Source organism: Sander vitreus, chromosome 4 (assembly GCF_031162955.1).
Source record: "Sander vitreus isolate 19-12246 chromosome 4, sanVit1, whole genome shotgun sequence".
Taxonomy (NCBI): Eukaryota; Metazoa; Chordata; class Actinopteri; order Perciformes; family Percidae; genus Sander; species Sander vitreus.
In genome coordinates, this window is record NC_135858.1 from 33342024 (window position 1) to 33364562 (window position 22539).

Consider the following 22539-nt stretch of genomic DNA (forward strand, 5'->3'; position numbering starts at 1 on the left):
AACTGAGAGCACGATATTGGATGCCTTTGGTCATTGACTGTAGATTTACATCAGCAACTGAGAACTAATTGAATTGAAATACCACTGAATGTATAGCATTGAAATATTTGACTTTTAAAACAATCTCTCTGAGTGTATGTGTTCTGAAGCCTTGGACATTTCTGGTAAATTATTTCAAGTTGTGCAATTTCACATTTTTTTGAAGACTCACAAATTGAAATGTAAATCCAATATAAAAAAAAATAAAAACTGGGTATTTTCAGATGTTAAAATTGGATTGATGACATTCAATCACAAAATGCAAGAAATTGAATGTTGGGGCTGCTGAGGGTAAACAATGGAGACTGAATTAAAACAATATATTTTGAAAGTGGGATATTCAAACTACATGAATTCAGATTTTCCAAGTCAAATATAAATATTTTTTGTATATTGCATCTAAAGACATAATGACAATCGATTCCCCTGACTGTTGGCAGATTGACTGGAACCAGTCAGCTGAGGCTCTCCACAACTGGATCCGAGGCAATGACAAAGTGCCTGGTGCCTGGGCAGAGGTGGAGGGACAGGTAACACTCTGACTGACTTTGAATACTCACTTAACAGACATCATATTGTCTATTGATATCTTATAAAATAAGTCAATCTTAAAAAACTCAGTACTACTAGTAGGAGTCAGTAGGAGTCAGTACTCCTCTTAAATGACTTATTCATTAATGCAGTAGCCAAGGAATGAAGCTCATTAACACTGTGGGGAAACATTAAGCAACACGTTGCTTACTGGGTCCTGGCTGTTTAATGACATAGAGAAATACTGCAGAGATGGCTGTAACTGAGTCATTTTTAAGATGCTCTTAAAGGGTAACTACCGTTTTTTCCAACCTGGACCCTATTTATGTTTTGTGTTTAAGTGGCTGATGGGAACAACGATCTTTGACATTGGACATTAAGTGAGATCGCTGCAGTCGGCAGCGGCAAAACAAGCTACAATGTAAGTTAAAAGAGTAATTGACCCGCTTGTATTTACCTTCATAAAAGTGCTTGTTTTGCCGCTGACAGACTCCAATTGATATTCTAAGCGTCTGACAACATTATGGAAAGGATTTCTAAGGAGGTTGAACTTTCTGTAAAAGAGTAAGATCCTTTTTTTAAACATAAAAACATCCATGAAATTGCTTTCACTGAACCCACCAGACTCCATTTAAATAAACAGTAACTTTAGCATCGTACAATACAATACATTCAAAGTCGAGAGAAACTAAATAACACTATGAAAAGCCGTATTGGGTCGTCTTTCCACTTTTCCAACCATCACAACTCTTTTGGTTGAAATAAACACACAGTTTACCGATTTACATGTGAAAATATGTTGGCGCTATACACGCTAAATTATTACTTTTTTAAATGGAGTCTGGTGGGTTTAGTGCTAGCGACTTCAGAGCTGTTTCTGGTTGAACAGAAAGGTCTCAAAGAGGTTTTAAAGGTATATCTCTGAAGGGATTCTTTCCATAATGTTGTCAGACACTTAAAATACTAATCTGAGCCTGTTAGTGGCAAAACGAGCACTTTTGTGAAGGTAAATACAAGCTGGACAATTGTCCTATTAACTTACATTGTAGCTTGTTTCAACGCTGTCAACTGCAGCAATCTTGCTTAATGCTGGACCAATGTCAAAGATTGTTGTTCCCATCAGTCACTTAGATACTAAAACATAGGAAAATAGGGTCCAGGTTGAAAAACACAGTAGTTACGCTTTAACTGTTGACTTTTATTAGATCTGGTCCTCACCAAAGATGTGCTGTTTGGTGTCTCTCTTTCTATAGAAAGTGACTTTCTACGGCTCCACTCTGGTGGATAACGGCTCCATAGCTACCGGCCAGCCGCTGCAGATCCCCGGAGCCAGCCGGGCCGCCACCGTCACCAGGGCTGGCCTGCTGCTGTACGGCAACGACAGCAAGGCGGTAATCTTCCTCTTCTTCTTCTTGCTCTTGCTCTTGCTCATTTTCTTGCTCTTCACTCCTCGTTTCAGTTCCTCCTTCATGTCCTTTCTCTTTGCTACATATTTGGGCTGTGTTGACAAATATGCAGTAAATACTGTATTTTTAGCAAAACCCCTTCTTTTTTTTGTCAGTTAAGTATTTATTAACATGTTTTCATAGGCATTCAATCAGATAGTCATCATACAATATTATTTTTATAATAAAAGAAAAAAATATATATCCAAGAACAACAACACACACAAAGAACAAATAATAATAAAAAAACACACTAAACAAACAAAACAAAACAACTAAACCTCAGTAACAAAAAACATTTACCCTTAGAACAGCACGTCTTGTAATTTAGTCAAATATGTAATTTCCTTAAACACCTTTTTATTGCAATAGGCCTTTAATATATAAGAGTAAAGTGATCCCATACCTGACTAAATGTACCTTTTCTATTGTTCAATCTAGCTATTGAGTATTCAAAGGAAGCAGTCTCTGTCATAACTTTATTTCATTCCGTGAGTTGTGGCTTGTTTGCATTCTTCCGATGCGCAGAATAAGCCTACGTTCACACCGCAAGTCTTAATGCTTAATTTGGACTTTTTGCTCAGATCCGATTGTTTTGTTTGGCTGTTCACATTACCTTTTAAAATGTTGCCTATATCAGATTCCAGTGTGAACTGTGCGGTTTTTAACTGACCCGCATGCGCAAAAGAACAACAACAATGACATCAGACGCAGCACGCTAACTAACTAAAGTAACTAAAGTTAGTGAGGTTATGGAGGAAGTAAGCGTTTTCGTTTGTGTAATGGAAGCCGTAACATTAATGACCAGGTACTGAGGAGGAGAAGAATGCCAAATAGCCAAATTGGCTATTTTTTCAAAAAAGGAGCGGTTACGGTATGATCCTTCTAGTTTTGATTGAATTGAAGTCTCTCCCCATACACTAATTAGGTCTAACACCTCACTCTCCCTCCATTGACTTGTTCCATCACTGTTCTCCATTTTGTAGGCCTAGTCATGTTTTTAATGTTACTGTCTGTGTCTAGGGCTAACTCCCGCCGGCGCATAATTGTGACAAATGTCGATGTAGATTGACGTAAAAGTCGCATCAAATCCGCCTTGGTTGTTCACACTGCGGCCGCATTGAAAAAAAACAGACCTGGGTCTGATTCAGGACCACATATGGAAGTGGTCTAAATTTTATTTGAAAAAATCTGATCTGGGCAAGATTTGAGTGTTCACACTACTTCTGAAGAAGTCTGACCTGGTCACTTGACCCAAAAAAAAAAATAAAATCAGATTTGGCCCACTTTTGCCTGCAGTCTGAACGTAGCCTAAGTGTTGCTGCAGTAATACAGCCTGCCATCACAAGTCCAAACTGCACTTTGGTGACCCCCTTGTGGTAGCAGTGTTTTGTCTCCAAGAAGGCATAACTGAGGGGAATCTAGACAAGGTTGCCCTATCCATTCTCCAAGTTTCTCCAGCACCTCCCTCCAAAAGGGAAGAAATAAAATCTATGAACAATTTTATAACGGATGAATTTGCTTCAAACGTCTCTTGTAGCCCTGGCAACATTAGATATTATGTTTTCCCCAATATCATTTCCTGTATCCTTTTGCCAAATCAACCTTAAATTCTCACATCTCCCACTTTGAATATTCATTATGTTTTTATAAAAAAAATGAAGGCACGATGCGTTACGGTGGGTAAATTAAAAAAGTCTTTCACCATATTATTTAACACTTCTCTCCTATTAAGTTTAAAAATACTCTCTGTACTGCTCCATAGTTGTAGGCATAGGCAGACCGGCAATCTGGCAGTTCTGGCGAATGCCAGTAAGGCTGATACACTCTTGGGTCGATTTGGGAAAAACATGCAAGACTGTACGGCTGCAGCCTGGAGCCTCCCGTCTGGTGCTGTCGGGCTTCTACTTTTCAAAATAAAAGCTTGTGTCTGGTCCGCTATGTGTTCGTACTTTGGTGTTTTGGGTGTTTAAGTATGCTTTAAACACTTTCACAAGTCTATCTTAGAGGTGGTAGAAGGTGTGGGTCGAGCAGCAGCGAGTGTTGGCTCTGCTTCACATATGACACCAGGGGTCCGTTTCAGGAAGGAGGTTTAACAAACTCTGAGTCTAACCCTGATGTCTGAGTTGATTTACCCTGAGATGGGAAACTCTGAGTTTTCGGTTCCAGAACAGCTGATATGAGTTGGTTCAATCAACTCTGAGTATGTTCACGCGCGTGCACCACCACAATAAAAAGACAGTATGAATCGAGCCATGATACTACGATTCACCATGGTAACAAACACAAACAAATGGGTCGGCGGAAATACTCATGTGCACAAACAGCGAGTTAAAAAAACAACCCAGTGGCGGCTGCAAAAGAGAGAGAATTTGCGTGGGAGAAAATTGCTGCTAGACTAAATATTCCAATATGGTGTAGCCTATCATAGTTAATCATAAGTATAGCCTAATATTACTGGTGAAATGGTATTGAACCTATAATCTATTTCATTCAGGTTTAATACTGCGGGCGAAAAAGTACTACGCCTACTAATCCCACTGAGGCTGCAGCACCATCATTAACAGAATTATAATTCATAATCTTTTATTTCAAAGGGTTTACACCTGCAATACTGTGGAACTCCTTTTAATGGCTCTTACTGGTTTGTGGCCAGGGAACACTACAAAACATTTAAAACACTTTTCAGAGCACAAATAATCTGCTGGGATGTAGAGCATGCCCAAGATGGGTGACGTTAGTGATATGAGGACGGATAACTGATAGACTGGGAAGATGAACGATACCACTCAAATAGGTAGTTATCTGAAAATTAAAATGTTGGGGCTTCAATATCATCTCCCGACAACACCCTGCAAAGTAAAGCAGCTTCTTCACCAACGGGATCATCGTCACAAGGAAATGCCATGTTTTTAGAAAAAAAACCATGTTATAGTCTGCCTAACATGGTTAATAAACCAACACAATTTCTTTTATTCATGCAGATAACAAATTGCGCTAAAATGCGCCTGATACAGACTGAATGAATGAATGAGGAAATGAAAGAGTGTTGTGTCAGAGGGAGGAGACTGAGAGAAACTCAAGGTTTATTGAAGAAAACCTGCTCCCGACCAGGTTAGGTTCACAGACTCAGTTACCATAGTAACTGACTCTGAGGTGAAGTTACCTCTCTTTCTGAAACAGAAAACCCAGAGTTACCTTCATCTCAGGGTTAACAAACTCAGAGTTTTCACTAAACCTGCTTTCTGAAAACGGACCCCTGCTTTCTGAAATGGGGCCCAGTATCACCTGGATCATGCAGATTTGGATTTTGTCTCCATTAATCACCTTCATCTGGCCACAAATGTTCCTTCTGTGCACTCATCTTCTTCCTGCGGTTCAATTTGGTGCTGAGTGGCAGCATTGACTACGTTTTCATGCACATAATATTCCGTTTTATGCCCGTATTCCAAAAAGGACGATATTCCGACTGAGCTGTTTACATGGCTAATGAAAGTGAATAGTCCACAAATATTCCTGTGTAGCCGTGCAAAATACGATTTTTTCCTATGGTTTTGTGTGTAAGTGACTGATGGGAACAACAATCTTTGAAACTGGTCCAGTATTAAGCGTGAGCGTTGTAACCGGCAGCCACAGACTGGGCTGCAATGTAACCCTAAATTTTCAGCATCAGTTAGCATTAGTACTAGGCCTATTAACTTACATTGTAGCTTGTTTCTCCGCTGCCGACTGCAGCGATCTCGCTGAATACTGGACCAATGTCAAAGATTGTTGTTCCAGGTTGAAAAAAACCAGTAGCTACCCTTTAAAGTGCTCATATTATGCTAATTTCCAGGTTCATAATTGTATTTAGAGGTTATATCAAATAGGTTTACATGGTTTAATTTAAAAAAAAACACCATATTTTTGTTGTACCGCATATTGCTGCTGCTCCTCTTTTCACCCTGTGTGTTGAGCTCGTTGTTTTAGCTACAGAGTGAGGCATCACACTTCTGGTCCATCTTTGTTGGGAGTCGCACATGCGCAGTAGCTAGGTAAGGACTACTAACCAGTCAGAAGCAGAGCATGAGGGCGTGCCCTGACAGAACCTAAGTAAGGACTACTAGCCAGTCAGAAGCAGAGTATGAGCGCTAGCAGCTAGGCGAGTGTTGTGTTACAAAGTGACGCACGTTTGTCACGGAAGTAAAGGCTGGACTACAACAGAGCTGTTTGGAGCAGTTTGTGAACAGTGTTTTCTGTTGGAGATGGTAAGTCCCTTTGGGGTGGACTTTGGGCTTTTTCACTTTGTAAACCTATAACATGCACAAAAAAAGATATATAACACAATAAAGGAAAGGGAAAATGACTTTTGTTGACTCCATTTAAAAAAAAATTTCCCTCTGCAGAAGCACAGACTGAGGCTAAAGCACTGCTAATGTGATTGTTGTGAAAGCTTATTGTTTGTTTTTAGTCATTGTGTTCATGGCGTGCTCTGTTTCTGTGCAGCTGTTGGTGAAGAATCTTCAGTTTGAGGATGGGAAGATGATTGCTGCAGCGCAGTACTTTGCCTCAGGCAGCAGTGCTGCTGTAGAGCTCACTGAGGAGGAGAAAAGCTTTGCTGAACAGATGAGGGTAGGCCTCCGCTCCGTCTAATTCTAGGGAAGCTGAAAGAAATCTAACTGAAAAGTTTGTCCACTAAGAAATGTTCCGTGTTGACTTTTGTTGCTGATGTTTCCTCACAGACAGTGTGGCAGAGTATTCTGAGTAATGTCAGTCAGATCGAAGACTCCACTGATTTCTTCAAGTCTGGTGCTGCGTCCATGGATGTGGTCAGGTAAGGAATAAAGGGTGAAAGATGGATTTATCTTCTTAAACAGAACGTATCTGGTGCACTATAGGCATTCAGCTGACTCTCCCATCTGAAGCTACAGTCACTTCTAGACTACCACAAAAAGCAATCCAATCCAAAAGCAATGATGGCAAAGGTTTGAGACTTAATGCTGACAAAATCATATCAAAAGTTAATCTATCTATACATTAATGCATAGTGTATATGCACACATAATGTTCATTGTAATACAGTATTTATCTGCACTGTACAGTAATGACTGTTATTATTAATTCAAGCTATGCAATAGGTTGTGATAGCTTGTAGGCTGAAAAGTAAAAACAGTTTGCATCACGTTCCTTCTGCTGCTGTACTCAGCTCATCAGTTCCGATGTGTTCCACTAGTGTTATGTTTTCATAGCAGAAAATAAGTGTCAACACATATAAACCTCTGCAAAATAATCCACTTCTCCATACAAAATGTCCCCCACTCTGGTCCAGACTGAAATATCTCAACATGAATTTCATTAGGGGAGACATAGTCTGGATCGACGAACAGTCATTTCCAGGTTTGTTGTCGCTGTTCTCTTCTCTTCTTGCTGGGAAACAACAACAAACTTTAAGCTAGCAAGCTACACGCTGAAAATGTCAAGTTTTGAAGAAACTTTGAAAAGTGCAACAAGGCAGGCCTGCTTGGTTCTTTCAGGGAATGATTGTAAAGATTTATAAAGAATATCTTTACGGCATTTCCTCTCTAACTGGGACGTTTTGGGAGCGATTGGTGGGATTGCTGTGGACAAAGTACACACGGAGATACACTGGTAAGAGCTAATGAGGTTTCACCATGTGTTGTGCCACAGCCAGAAGACAAATTTAGTTTCAAAAGAAGCTGGAGGCAGCAAAACAAAACACCGCTGGCTCAACTATTTAAAAATGGCAGGTTTGTTCAGGACACCCCCGTCTGTCGCTAGCAATGATGACGCAGTGATTAGTGACGATTCTCTTTGACCAATCAGTAGTCTGCAGGTTTTCATGTCACCTTTTGGTAACGCCTCAGCTCGCTTGGAACCTCGACGGAGGTAATACTAAAAAAAGTACCTGTTAGCTAGTACCAGGTACTTTTTTTCGTAATGGAAAACCAAAAAAGGCGAGTAGACTCGAGGCGAGTCGAGCAGGTACCGTGTAATGGAAAAACGCCAGAAGTAACCAACTGGGGTTAGGGTTCTGGTTCCGCAGGCAATGTCTCTGTCCAGCCCTCCGCCAGCCATCCATCCATCTCTCCACCCCTCCATCCTACATGCGAGCAGGTCATAACTGTGTGGTTGATGCTCTGTTTTGTAGGGAAGGCTTAGAGATATCAGGGCCTTTCCTGCCGTGTTATCTGACTCTGTCAAATACTTAATTTACTCTTTACCATCTATTCATCCTTTCATTCATTCGTGCTTATTTTGATTTAGTACTGTATATTCTTAGTAGGTAAATAAATTCTTCATTTATAAAGAACCTGATTTTGTGAAATTTGGTGTGTCTGAAAAATATATTACGCCACTGTACAGCGAGTGATAGACTTACTTTAGTAGCAGCCCTCAGAACTAGGTGGTCTATCAGCTTCTCTAGTAGGGAAAGTGGGGACCCAAAGTCATTCTCTTATGAATATTACACAAATGATTGCTTATACCCATCGTAGAGTGCAGCCATTCTATGATAAATTAAATATTAAATTATGTTAATTAATTAACCACACATATACGCTACAGGTGACCCTTAAAGGTCCCATATTATGCTAATTTTTAGGTTCATACTTGTGTTTTGGGTTTGTACTAGAACATGTTTACATGCTTTAATGTTCAAAAAACACTATTTTTTTCATACCGTCGGTCTGAATATACCTGTATTCACCCTCTGTCTGAAACGCTCCGTTTTAGCGCCTGTCTCTTTAAGCCCCCATCCTGAATAAGCCCAGTCTGCTCTGATCGGTCAGTGTTTCTGGGTCTTCTGCATCTGAGTCTCTGCACCATCGTTGCAGCCAGGGACACACAGTAGCAGCACTTTCTACCTATATATAGTATAGTTGTGACATCACAACTGTCTGAAGTCCTGACAGCTCATTTAAAGGCACAGTTTCTGAATACGGGCTGTGTAGCATTTCTCTGTGGATTGAGCGTTTTGATACTTTCACAGTACGTATATAGCACCTCGACCTACTTTATATTTACCATGTCCATGGTCTTCAGAGGAAGCAGCCTGCTGACTTTTCTTCGACCCCTATGCCACCTGCACCTTGTCACTGGTGCTTCAGAGTGAAATATTTTGACAAATACGGGATGGATTGCCATGACATGCATTGCATGCATTTAATTCCCATTACATTTAATCACTCAGAGCCATCATCAGCTCAACATTTGTGTGTGTCCAATACAAATGTATATATATTATATTTTATGTTTATTGTTAATTGGAAAATGTTAGCATGCTGACATGCTAAACTAAGCCACTATATCTTCTACACATGAGCATGTTTGCAATGTCACTGTGAGCATGTTAGCATGCTGATGTTAGCATTTAGCTTAAAGCACTGCTGTTGCTATGTGGCAATTACCTATTAGCATTACCAACACCACTGTAATCTACGGAAGGGGATTAGGGCCACATGTGAAAAAAATGTATTGCGTTCTGAGTTTAAAGTCAGAATTCTGAGAAGAAAGTCAGAATTCTGACTTTAATTTTAGAATTCTGATTCTGCCTTTTACATTTTTTTTATTTAAACAAAATTCTGACTTTTTTTTCTCAGAATTCTGACATTAAACTCAGAACTCGAATACATTTTTCACATGTGGCCCTAATCCTCTTCCGTAGTAACCTAATCAGGCTGTTAACTAGTTTCATTTATTCACCATAGTAAGAAATCCCACTGAATCCATGTTCTCTCTCCAGGCTGGTGGAGGAGGTGAAGCTGCGGGCCAGTAGCTGCCAGCTGCAGAACGAGGACGTCTACATGAATTGCACCTTTCAGGATTTCATCCAAATGTGCGTCAGGAAGCTCAGAGGGGAGGACGATGAAGAGGAGCTGCTCGTTGACTATGTCAGTGTGTAAATAGACAGAAGGGAGCTGTGACTGGCTGCTATTTGGGAAGATGACGTGTTGACTGTAGTTTAATTCCTCAGGTGGAGAAGAACACCAACAACATGAGCATAAAGATGCCTCATCAGCTGTTCATTAATGGAGAGTTTGTTGATGCAGAAGGAGGAAAGACCTACAAAACCATCAATCCCACAGACGGCACGGTGAGGACCACAACACCCACAGAATCACACAAAATCAACACTATTCTTTATAATACTGAGTTCTGTCTAGAGCACATTGGTACATATCCACGACGTTCCACTTCCGGGATTCCCCCGGTGCGGCCGTAAATTCCCTTTACAACTGGTCCGTCCCCTTTCTCTTTCTTTGTGTTGGCATTCTAAACTTCGGTGGATTTATGAGGACTATGGTTAACTGCTCCTCAGATCTCTGCAGGGTAAATCCAGACAGCTAGCTAGACTATCTGTCCAATCTGAGTTTTCTGTTGCACGACTAAAACTACTTTTGAACGTACACGTTCTACCAAAACAAGTTCCTTCTCGAGGCTGTTTTGCACAGGCACCATGGCTCCGTCCGGCGCTTGGCGCCGCCCATGACGATTGTGATTGGTTTAAAGAAATGCCAATAAACCAGAGCACGTTTTTCTCCCATCCCAGAATGCTGTGTGGACTAGCCAGACCTTCCTCCGCAGCACTGTGGAGGAGGGTCTGGCAAAGGGAGACTAAGAGCACATTATTTCAAATTTACAAGGTGTTGGGGCTGCAGCTGTTGATAGCTTGTTAGGTTACAGGTATTAAAAGCTGAATTTATAGAATGACAGTCACAATATTAAGTGGAAATAACTTTAATATAATGCAGATTTTACAGACTGAGTCATTAGTAATTTAAAAAAAGAGACATCTTTATCTGATCCGACAGGGGAGTTCTCTTGTACCACTGACCTCTCTGCTGGCTGTGTGAGTATATGTCCTGTCTGTTTGTGTGTCCTGCAGGCTATCTGTGACGTGTCTCTGGCCCAGATCAGTGATGTGGACAGGGCAGTCGCTGCTGCTAAGGAGGCCTTTGAAGAGGGAGAGTGGGGCAAGATGAACCCCAGAGACAGAGGCAGATTCCTCTACAAGTCAGTGCACCTGGTCTTACTAAACTTAACTTAAATCTATAGTGTGTAGTTTCTGTCTCCCCCATGAGGAATTCAAGTAATGACAACAACACTGTCGGCACATCCACATGATACAAGCCTTCAGTGATCACGCACCGCCCCCCACCCCTTCTCCATGCAGTTGCTAGTAGCCAAGGAAACACGGAGGAAGAGGTCATTATCTAATCACGGAAGGCTTGTATAATGTGGACGCACCGACAGTGTTGTTGTCATTACTTAGAATTTCTCATGGAGGAGACAGAAACTACGTACTATAGCTTTAAGGTAACACCTGCCAGCCAATCAGAAACATTTACTTCACATACAGGTGTCTTTGACCTTTAAAGCCCACGTTGCAGGTTAACCACCACTGTTGATTAATGGGTACATAAAGCACTCAACATATGTATATCATTGTTAAAAATCTCTCCAAATAGTGTTAAAGGCCAGTTTTTTTCTTTGGTATTATTGGGTTTTTTAACGCAATTCGGTGATGACGTCACGTTGGGGAGACGTGCCTCAGCCTAGTACTAGAACTATGGTGACTGACTGGGATGAGGAAGAGGTGTATTTACTGTCAGTGAATAGCACCGAGTGAAAGTCAAGGTTTTCTTTATATCTAGTGACAGTGATCATGTCGTTAGTTCAGATAAGTACTGGTAATCTAGCTAGATCTAGAAATAGAAGGCATCATGCTAGCTATGGGCTAACTTGCCAGTCAGTCCCACCTGTGAAATCCCCCGACGTAAACACATTTTCGATTAGATATCTCACGTTTTGATGGTAGCCTACTAGCTCCAGTAACAACATATTTGCCTAGTGTTTATTTATTACTTGGATGGGGGTGCTGTTCGGCTTTTCACAAGTTTAGACAGCTAGCTAACTCTACGCCGACGTTTTGCTAACATTAGCGTAACAGCGTTAGCCTAGATGGCTAGGTAAATATTATGACTGCCTTTTTAGTTTCCTATATCTGCGTCCACGTTGTCAACTTAAGACGTGGCGTTAGTGCTCCTTTTGTACCATAATTGTATTGAATGAAATGTTAAGCTTCGCTCCTATGAGATGGGTGGATTTTTGTTACGTTACACACAAAGCTAACTGGCTATAGTTAGCCTGTGCATATGCTAGCGGAATTAGCTAACGTTGCGTAGCCAGCCAGCAGCTTCGGCAATAGTTTCGGCGTGCTAACACATCCACAAGCGTCTCTATTTCAAACATCACTGCAGGTTGACTGCTTTTAGCAGCAGAGGTTGATTGTGGGCGACAATACTGTCGTGGTTAGCTCACCAAAACTACTGCTGATTGCCGAAGTTGCTGGCAATTCCGCTAGCATACGTACAGGCTAACTATAGCCAGTTAGCTTTGTATGTAACAAAAACCCACCCATCTTGTAGGAGCGAAGCTTAACATTTCATTCAATAAAATTATGGTACAAAATGAGCACTAACGCAACATGTCTTATGTTGACAACGTGGATGCAGATATAGGAAACTCCGAAGGCAGTCGTAATATTTACCTAGCTAGCAGTCTAGGCTAACGCTGTTGCGCTAACGTTAGCAAACGTCGGCATAGCTAGCTGTCTAAACTTGTGAAAAACCGAACAGCATCCCCGTCCAAGCTGTGTTTCACTTTCCCTCCAATATTATTATACACATAATAAAGACACATGAACTCGGTTGAGCCCAAAAGCTATATTTTGCAACACCAGTGGCACAGACCGAGACCATAAACAGTGAACAGAGACGGGGCTTTCGTCTGTCGTCTCCCCAACGTGACGTAATGCAATGTATTGTGGGGGAAAAGAGAATCATTGCAAACCGCTGTAAAATAGTACTACTTTTTCATATTTTATTCCGTTTTGTGATATCCATTGTATTTGATGTTGTTGGGTAACAGTTTAAATGTTTATTACCAACAAGCAAATTGCGCAAATTCATTAGAAAATAAACCCTGCAACATGGGCTTTAAATAATGTGTAGTATATTAGTATATATATATATATATATATATATATATATATATATATATATATATATATATAAAGTATTATTGAAGCAAAGTTAGTTTTTTGTTTTATACTCTTTTGTTTGGTATATTTTTAAGAGCAGCCCCAATGTAATCAGCTGTGTTGTGGTCATTCTGTGCCACTAAGTGAAGATTAATTTTGCTCTGCACCCCAGACTGGCTGACCTGATGGAGCAGCACCAGGAGGAGCTGGCCACCATCGAAGCCATGGACTCTGGAGCGGTTTACACTCTGGCCCTGAAGACTCACGTAGGCATGTCCATCCAGACCTTCCGCTACTTTGCTGGCTGGTGTGATAAGATCCAAGTAAGACTGAAATGAGATGAAACTGATCTAAAACTAAACTAGTAAAACCACCAGTTTAAGTTTATAAAGATATAGCTAATCAGCAAAAGAACATGGATGAATACATGGTGTCCTCTTTTTACAGGGTAGTACCATTCCTATCAACCAGGCCAGGCCCAATCGGAACCTCACCTTCACCAAGAAGGAACCAATAGGGTGAGAGAGTGGATTTAATACACACACACACACACACACACACACACACACACACACACACACACACACACACATATATGTTGAGCAGGTAGAACATGATTACACTGCATATTAAAATTGTATAAATAGAGACATCAGACAGTGTTTGTATTTGCAGTGTTACAGCAGCAAAAAAAAATAAAATGGGCATGAGAAGCATCAGTAAAAAAGCAAGATATAATAAATAAGTAAACAGTAGAAAAGCAAAGTACTAGGGATCGACCGATACTGGTTTTTAAAGGCCAATACTGATTATTGGTAGTTAAAGAACCCGATAACGATATTTGGAGCAGATATGCATTTACAGTGACAATGAAAATCTTTAAATTGAAATTGAGATTTTGGAATGTTACATTACTCCAACACAAAACTTTTTTTTTAATTCTTAGAGCGATTATTTAATAAATGAGAAACTTTCAACATAATACCCAGTAAGAGAGAGTCAGATAGTGTTGTGGGCGGGGCATGAAGTCAGACTCAGTGGTGAGTGAAACCGAAGCAGAGGGACAGACACAGAGCTGTAGCCGAGCCAAAGTACACCACTTTTTAATTCATTAACTTTATCAGTTATCATTCCAAAAAAAAACACAGATACAGATAATCTGGAAACTGCTAAAAAAAATGGGCTGATAATCGGCTAGGGACGATAATTGGTCTATCCCTACAAAGTATAATAAGTAGACAGACTGTTGCATTCACAGTACCGGACATAGGAAATATTGCTATTGCACAGTTTTATTGTGCTGCCTGTAAAAAAGGAACTCAGAAGCAAAACAAGTTATTACCTTGAATCACATATTACTGCAATAAATAAATGACAGATACAAACACAGGCACTTGTGTCATTAGCATGCACAAACCGTCCCTTTCTTTTTCCTCAGAGTGTGTGCCATCGTGATTCCCTGGAACTACCCTCTGATGATGCTGGCCTGGAAGACCGCCGCCTGCCTGGCAGCGGGGAACACAGTCGTCCTCAAACCGGCTCAGGTCAGACTCTGTCCATACAACATGACAGTAATAACTGCTAGATAACATCTCCAAATAAGGACATGGTCATTTTAATAGATTTAAATCAGTTTTAGTTTTAATATTGTCATGTTGGGCATGTTGTGGTCGTGTGTCTTTGGACAGTGATCAGCTGTCTCCATCTTGTTGTGGCAAGGATGGACTGATGGAACATAAGGGACCGCGATGGAAATGAGTCCTGGACTTTGTCCATTTCTCCCTGATACTCTGATGATCTCAATGTCTTATACATGTGTGTTTTATGCCTCCGCGCCAGCGACAGCTGTGGCTTGAGAATTCCTACGCTAATTCTGACAACATTTCACACAAATGTCTAATAGGATCAAATGATCAAGTGATGACATTTTATAACCCAAAGGTCAAAGGTGAACTTCTCTGTGACATCGTAATGTTCCTTTAAGGGTAACTACCGTTTCAACCTCTATTTTCCTATGTTTTGTCTTTAAGTGACTGATGGGAACAATAATCTTTGACATTGGTCCAGTATTCAGCGAGATCGCTGCACTCGGCAGCGGAGAAACAAGCTACAATGTAACTTAATAGGGCAATTGTCCAGCTTGTATTTACCTTCACAAAAGTGTTTGTTTTGCCGCTGACCTCTAAGGAGGTCAACCTTTCTGTTAAAGAGTAAGATCCTTTTTTTTCATTTTAGCATCGTAAAATACACTTCAGTGTAGTCGACAGAAACAAAATAAAACGATGAAACGCCATTTTTGGGTCGTCTTTTCACTTTACCAACCATCACAACTCTAGTTTCGGTTGAAATACACACATAGTTTACCGATTTAATGTGAAAATATGTTGACTCTATACACGCTAAAAGTATTGTTTTTTTAAATGAAGTCTGGTGGATTTAGTGCTAGTGACTTCAGAGCTGTTTCTGGTTAAACAGAAAGATCTTCAAGAGGTTTTAAAGGTCTATCTCTGTAGGGATCCTTTCCATAATGTTGTCAGACACTTCGAATATTAATCTGGGCCTGTCAGTGGCAAAACGAGCACTGTTGTGAAGGTAAATACAAACTGGACAATTGCCCTATTAACTTACGTTGTAGCTTGTTTCGCCGCTGCTGCCTGCAGCGATGTCGCTTAATATTGGACCAATGTCAAAGATTGTTGTTCCCATCAGTCACTTAGACACAAAAACATAGGAAAATATCTTGGAAAAAAAACAGTAGTTACCCTTTAAATCCACTTTTCTATTTACAGGATATTAATTAGGAATCAGGAACCCACGTAAGACCCCCTCCCCACAAAAATTAGAACATGATATCATACATTTCAAGCAGCATTTCAAAAAACAGTGAAAGTGCAAGATGGAATGTCAATAACAGAAACATCTGTATCTGCATCTGAAAACACTAAAATGATAATACAAATCAAGCATGATTTAAATACGTAATGACAGTGAAGTTCAAATGAAATGAAAATGAAAATGGCTGTGCAGTCTGCAGTTAAGCCGATGTTAAGCAGGTGTAATGTTAACCATGTTTACCATGCTAACATTTGATACAGTACTTAGCACAAAGTACACCTAAGGCTGATGGGAAATTCATTAGTTCTGCAGGTATTTGGTCGTACATTTTAGATGATAGGTCAGTTAGTACATCTCCTCCTGAGGGGAACATGACAGTCTGCAGTCTTTTGTTTCCAGGTGACTCCACTGACAGCACTGAAGTTTGCCGAGTTGGCGGCGAGAGCGGGACTGCCTAAAGGAGTGGTTAACATTCTGCCAGGATCGGGTAGGAACACTTGGCCTGGTTGGACAGTACATTAGTTTTATGGGAGTTGTTTTTGTGATATCATCTCCAGATTAAGCATACACTGTGAATACCAGGAGCTCATCAAGTGCATGAAAGTTACGTGAGTTGTTATTAATGTCCTCCTTCTTTTCTTCTAGGTGCTCTGGTGGGTCAGCGTCTGTCGGACCACCCTGACGTCCGTAAACTGGCCTTCACAGGTTCCACTGAAATTGGTAAACACATCATGAAGAGGTGAGAGGTACAGCACATTTACAAAACTCTGACCAAACAAACGGTCACATCACTGCTCATCTCCATGTACCTCTGTCCTCCTGCATCTAAAGCTGTGCAGTCAGCAACGTGAAGAAGGTTTCTCTGGAGCTCGGAGGAAAGTCCCCTCTCATCATCTTCAGTGACTGTGACATGGACAAGGCTGTGCGCATGGTGAGATAATTCATGATCCTAGTCCTTTAGTTTAAGCCATAGACTGAATTAATAGAAATAATAGACGTAGCATCAGTGACGGCAGTCAGCATCTTGTTTTTTTGCAACCGGACGTGATGATTTCTGACGAGGGGGTGGAGCTGGGGAGGATGACGTGGCCCAGCCAGTGTTGTTTATAGTTGATATGGTGCTGCGCTAAGCTAAACGCTAAAGGTGGAAAGTTGTTGATTTTTAACCCTTCTGAAGCGAGTCATCCAGCGGAGATTTATCGACGGGTAAACACAGACCTCCGGGTACTGGAGCCGTTCATCTGCATGTACGGCAGAACAGAAAACCTGCAGATTTTCACTTAAGTCACCAGCTAACGCTAGCTTGCTAGCTTGGTTGGCAGAACGCTGAACAATACATTTTAAGCGACCAAATGTTCAGATTAACTCTGCTGAAGTGAAAACACACAATTAGAGGGTCAAAGTTGAAGATGAAAACATGGACAACAGCCAAAAACAAGTTGAGGTCTGTCCACAGTGTTAGCATGGTTAACATCGCTAAGCCTCTGTCTTGATTGACAGGTCCTAAAGCATCCCCTGCTTTATCGTCTATTTTAAAATAAACGGGACCATCATTTACTGCATGATCATCATGTTGTATTGAGGAAGACTTGAAACTAGTCATTGAGACCATGAACTCATAATGAAAATGTTCACTGAGATAATAAATCGAGAGAAGTAGGCTCATTTTCTCATAGACTTCTATAGAAACAGACTTCTTTTTGGAGCCAGTGGAGTCACCCCCTACTGGAAGTTAGAGAGAATGCAGCTTTAAGGGTTTTCAGCATTGGCTTTACATTTTAAAACCTCGAGCGTTCATTATTTTTTACAGTCTATGGTTTAAATAGTTGCAGAAGTAAAAAACTGTGATATCTGTGTATTTCAGGGCATGAGTTCAGTGTTCTTCAACAAGGGAGAGAACTGCATCGCAGCTGGCAGACTGTTTGTGGAAGACAACATTCATGAGCACTTTGTGAAAAGAGTGGTATGTCTTTTTATCTCAGATTTGCATCTCATTTGCTCAGTTGTCATGGATATAAACAAATGATTGTTCATAAATACTTTAATATTAATTACAATGAATGTAATCAATAAATGCTTCATATTTTGTATCCATATACATTTTTCATGTAATTCTGCATTTTTTAGTGTGTATTATTATTATTATTTTGACATACATATTGAGGAGGAGAGAGCTGGGGCAAGGTGGAGGGTGGGGGTGTGGCCTTGACCAGCTTGCGGCCACGGTTGTAGCTCTATTTCCTCATTGGCGGGCCAAATTCTCTGGGCAGCTGTGGGCGGCGGGCAAAGCAGAGAAAGGGGATGTAACCTTTCCCCTTATGACAACATAAAGGGAAGATTCCAGATTGGCCCATCTGAGCTTACTTTTTCTCAAAGGCGAAGCAGGATACCCAAGGCTCGGTTTACACCTATCGCCATTTCTAGCCACTGGGGGACCATAGGCAGGCCAGGGGAACTCATATTAATGTAAAAAAAAAAAAAAAACTCTGTGAAATTGTCATGCCATGGGACCTTTAAAGATTGTTACTCCCATCAGTCACTTAGACACAAAAACATAGGAAAATAGGGTTGAAAAAGAATTACCAATTAAGAGGTTATTTACAGGCTGAAATATGAGAGACACTTAAAAGATTACTGTAGCATAGAGGACAACAGGACACAAAATTGATGCTTGAAGTCAGTAAAACATCTTAGTCACATACTGAAAACTCACATACTGAAATGATTGAGAGATTTTGACAACAAAGCCTTTGCATGCAGACTTTATAGAGGCTGCAGTGTGCATCTGTGTTTTTGTGGTCATCTTATTTGACATTTGTCTCAGGTTGAGGAGGTCAAGAAGATGAAGATCGGTGATCCACTGGACCGCGCCACAGACCACGGCCCTCAGAACCACAAGGCCCACCTGGACAAACTGGTGGAGTATTGTCAGATCGGCATCAAGGAGGGAGCCACTCTGGTCTGTGGGGGCAAACAGGTGCAGCGACCAGGTAATGTAGTGATGTCTATGTGGTCCACCTGTGATATGACAGACGATGTATGATCTCATGTTGGTTTATAATGTGCTGTTTTGTTATATGTCTGCCTCCAGGTTTCTTCTTCGAGCCCACGGTGTTCACTGATGTGCAAGACCACATGTACATCGCTGTAGAGGAGTCATTCGGCCCCATCATGATCCTTTCCAAGTTCAAGAGCGGGTAATGCTGACTCAAGATTACGCCACATTTACCACAGCTCACAAAATGTTCACAAACTGTCTTTTCTTCTCTGGCTCAGCGAGGTGGACGATGTCCTGAGAAGGGCCAACGCGACAGAGTTTGGCCTGGCGTCAGGTGTCTTCACACGGGACATCAGCAAGGCTCTGTACGTCAGTGAGAAGCTCAACGCAGGAACAGTTTTTGTCAACACCTACAACAAGACTGACGTGGCCTCGCCTTTCGGAGGCTTCAAACAGTCTGGCTTTGGCAAAGACCTGGGTAAGAAAACCTGCTGCTGGTTATTATGTAGCTGTAGTTCTTTATTCATGTCCTGTAATATAAATGGCATTACATAAAGATACATTTAGGCCATTAAGGGTTGAACAGGGAACCAGCTAGCCTGGCTCTGTTCACAGGTAACAAATGTGTCTCCCAGCTCTCAAGTCCCCTGATTAACATATTCTATCTCATTTGATGCATCCGTACAAAAACCAAAATGTAAAAACAAGTTGAAAACTGGATATACGGAGAGCGTTGGCGCTCTCATCCAGAAGTATAGATTAATAGCTGTCTGTGAATTCTGTCATAACTATGTAGCTATGAATGATATTATTCAAGCTGAATCCAGCATGGCATAAACTTTAGAGTTGTCACGTCTGTTGATTACTTGAAACCAGCTAAAGAATGTTATGTCTCTACAGTAGGTACAGTAGGACTCCATGCGTTGTGATAAAGATTGATTGTGTACTGTAGGTCGTTGCTCCCGAATGTGTGTTTGCACTGCTGGATGATTAATAAAACCAACAACGCATCCAGCACCATAAGTTGCAATTGTAAAAAGCTGCCTGTAAAACCCAGCGTTAGAACGTTAGAGGGTATGGCCTCTCTCTCTCTCTCTCTCTCTCTCTCACTCACTCGCACCCGACACACGTGGACTGCAGTGTGCATTTCAGTGTGGTGCTGACTCACACAGATCGCTCTCTTTCTCTTTCTTTTTTTAAATGAGTCGGAAGCAGATAGCCAAACCCTAACCCTAACCCCTTTACTTTTAATGATATTAATAAACAAATAGAAATGTTCTCACCTCGTCCTATAATGGTCATAAATCAATACAAGAGCAGCCTACTTCCTTATTTACTGCTGCAATGAAATGCCTGGTTACGTTGTAACCTTGGCTCTCTGAGGAAAGACTATTTTTCCAGTCATATTTCTTAATTTAAGTTTTCTTTAAAATAGTGTTAAAATCTCATCTCGTCTCGTGAACCCAATCTCGTGTCTCGTCTCGTCTCGTGAGCTGTGTGTCTTGTCACACCCCTACTGACTATACATTACAATACAACAATACTGCGGTATATTGACCAGCAACTAGCTAGTTAACTGTATTTTGTAATTAATTACTGTTAGTGTGGGTTATTTAATAGTGATGTTAACCAGGAAACACAGGGATGTAAATGGCGGATGTTTGAAACCCAACACACTTGGGTCACATCCTGCTGCAGAATTGGGACAAAGTACTCAAGTTTGTTGTAATTATTATCCATACTTACTGTCAGTGTCTATGTTACTCCAACAGGACAAGATGCTCTCAATGAATACCTGAAGACAAAGGCAGTGACCATCGAGTATTGAGTTAAAGCCCAGAAGGGAGAAGCAGCGGGAGGCAGTGGGATGTGTGGCCCCTGACCAGGGAGGGACATGCAGACCTGTACTCATGCCTCTCATTAGTGACTACTGACTAATAATTCTGTATGTGCCTTAACATCTTAAACATATGAATGTTCAGTCCTCTCAAACAAAAAACCTCTGAGTCATGTTGTAGTAGGTATTGTCCTAAACTATGCAAATGAAGAACAAGTGACCTCTCCGACTCTTTTGTAATTAATGTGATTGAGTTTTAAAAAAAAGTAGGAATATTTTCAACAGATTGTATTAATTTCTAATATGGCTTACATTAGGTCAAATGTAACATTTCTAATGCAGGCAACACGATGATGTGTTCATACAAACTACTAATGTAACATTGTAAATCTTCTAGATTACCATGACATATGGAAGACTGAGAAGTAGAGTCCGCAGTGCTCGCACACTAGATAATGATTCTATAAAATGTTTATTTAATTATTACTAATTTAACCTGTTTCATTTTCTTGAATTTTAGAAAGGAGAGGCTTTGTCCAATGAAGATTAACAAAAAGATTTAATAACGAAATGACATGACAGAACAGGATTTTACGCTGCAGTGGACTACAAGATGTATTCCCGTCGTGGTTCTACATTTTACAGTCCTAAACATTTCTCAGTTTCACCAATATATTCTCTTGAAGTTGTGGGCGGTTCCTTGGATGAAAACTTTTTCCATTGGTCCGTCGTCCCCCAAGAGAAGGCGTTATTTCCAAATCCATGTGTTTTGAGGTTACTTCCAGTCAAAAACAAGATCCTAACCATGTGGATGTCAATTCTTTTCAAGATAGTCTTTTGGTCTTAAAGGTACAATATGTAACTTTTCTGCATTAAAATGTCTAAAAACGACCATACCTATGTTATACATTCTTTTGAGTTGTGTAGTTACACTATCCCAAATGTTTCCACCAAATGGCAAACCTAGAGAAATCTATTATTTTATTTTTTAGACACGTCACGTTTCATTTAGTCGCCCGTCAGTGGCGTCATATAACCTTTCACCATCTAGTTACTCGTAACTTCCGTCAAAACACGGACACCCAGATGCTACGTTTGACTGTAATTGTAAATCATACGTCACAGAAAAAAATACTGGTAACACTGCTTTTTCTGCCAAAAGGCATCATTTTGTGATTAATTACATGCCTCTTTGCAACACAGTAATACAGCAGAAACCTTATTTATTGATACATCAATATTAATCCATCTTAATGTTACTACAATGTATGTGCTGGTTGCTAGCTAATGCTTGGTGGATAACATTATAGGGTTACAACATTGTTCAACACGCTCAGCTCATTATTAGTAGTATGATTGTTTTGACCATGGATAAAAGCAGTACTGCACTAACCCACGAATAAGTTCACTAGTAACGTTAACGTTAGCTGTATAGATAGACAATTAATCGAATGCTAATTTAGCCAGCTAGCACACCCCACTCTGCCTGCCTCACTCCCCCAGCACAAAGAGACTTCATTCGGGATGATAGCTGACAACACAGCCGGGACATGTGTTACTGTTAGACCCAGCCGGTGCCGGGTGCTTACGACGCTAACGGCAGTTTAATGAAGCATCGGGAAACAGAGAATAGCAGACCCAGGCATCCTAGTCACAACATCAACCATCCATAATGTTAGCTACCGGTGTTTGTACCGAAAATCTCCTCCCTGCCGAATTTCTCCCCCCTTTGCGGTTAGCTGTCTTTACAGTTAGCTTTAACCCGACAAAAGGTGGGTTAAGCACCAAAACGAATAATTAAGATTACAGAAAA

General features: G+C 40.7%; 1 protein-coding gene across 1 annotated transcript in view; it reads left to right on the top strand.

The window, feature by feature from the left end:
• The window catches only part of aldh1l1 (aldehyde dehydrogenase 1 family, member L1), a 33203-nt gene extending 11711 nt beyond the window's left edge, over positions 1–21492 (top strand). The window contains exons 6-23 of the mRNA XM_078249390.1: positions 480–569; positions 1824–1961; positions 6501–6626; positions 6737–6828; positions 9757–9904; positions 9988–10107; positions 10900–11027; positions 13229–13379; positions 13504–13574; positions 14495–14600; positions 16291–16378; positions 16537–16630; positions 16723–16822; positions 17756–17854; positions 18716–18881; positions 18983–19088; positions 19168–19367; positions 20662–21492. Coding sequence (XP_078105516.1) covers positions 480–569; positions 1824–1961; positions 6501–6626; positions 6737–6828; positions 9757–9904; positions 9988–10107; positions 10900–11027; positions 13229–13379; positions 13504–13574; positions 14495–14600; positions 16291–16378; positions 16537–16630; positions 16723–16822; positions 17756–17854; positions 18716–18881; positions 18983–19088; positions 19168–19367; positions 20662–20717 — 2079 coding nt within the window. The 3' untranslated portion in view covers positions 20718–21492. The remainder of the gene's footprint in view (positions 1–479; positions 570–1823; positions 1962–6500; positions 6627–6736; positions 6829–9756; positions 9905–9987; positions 10108–10899; positions 11028–13228; positions 13380–13503; positions 13575–14494; positions 14601–16290; positions 16379–16536; positions 16631–16722; positions 16823–17755; positions 17855–18715; positions 18882–18982; positions 19089–19167; positions 19368–20661) is intronic.
• The last annotated feature ends 1047 nt before the right edge of the window (positions 21493–22539 follow it).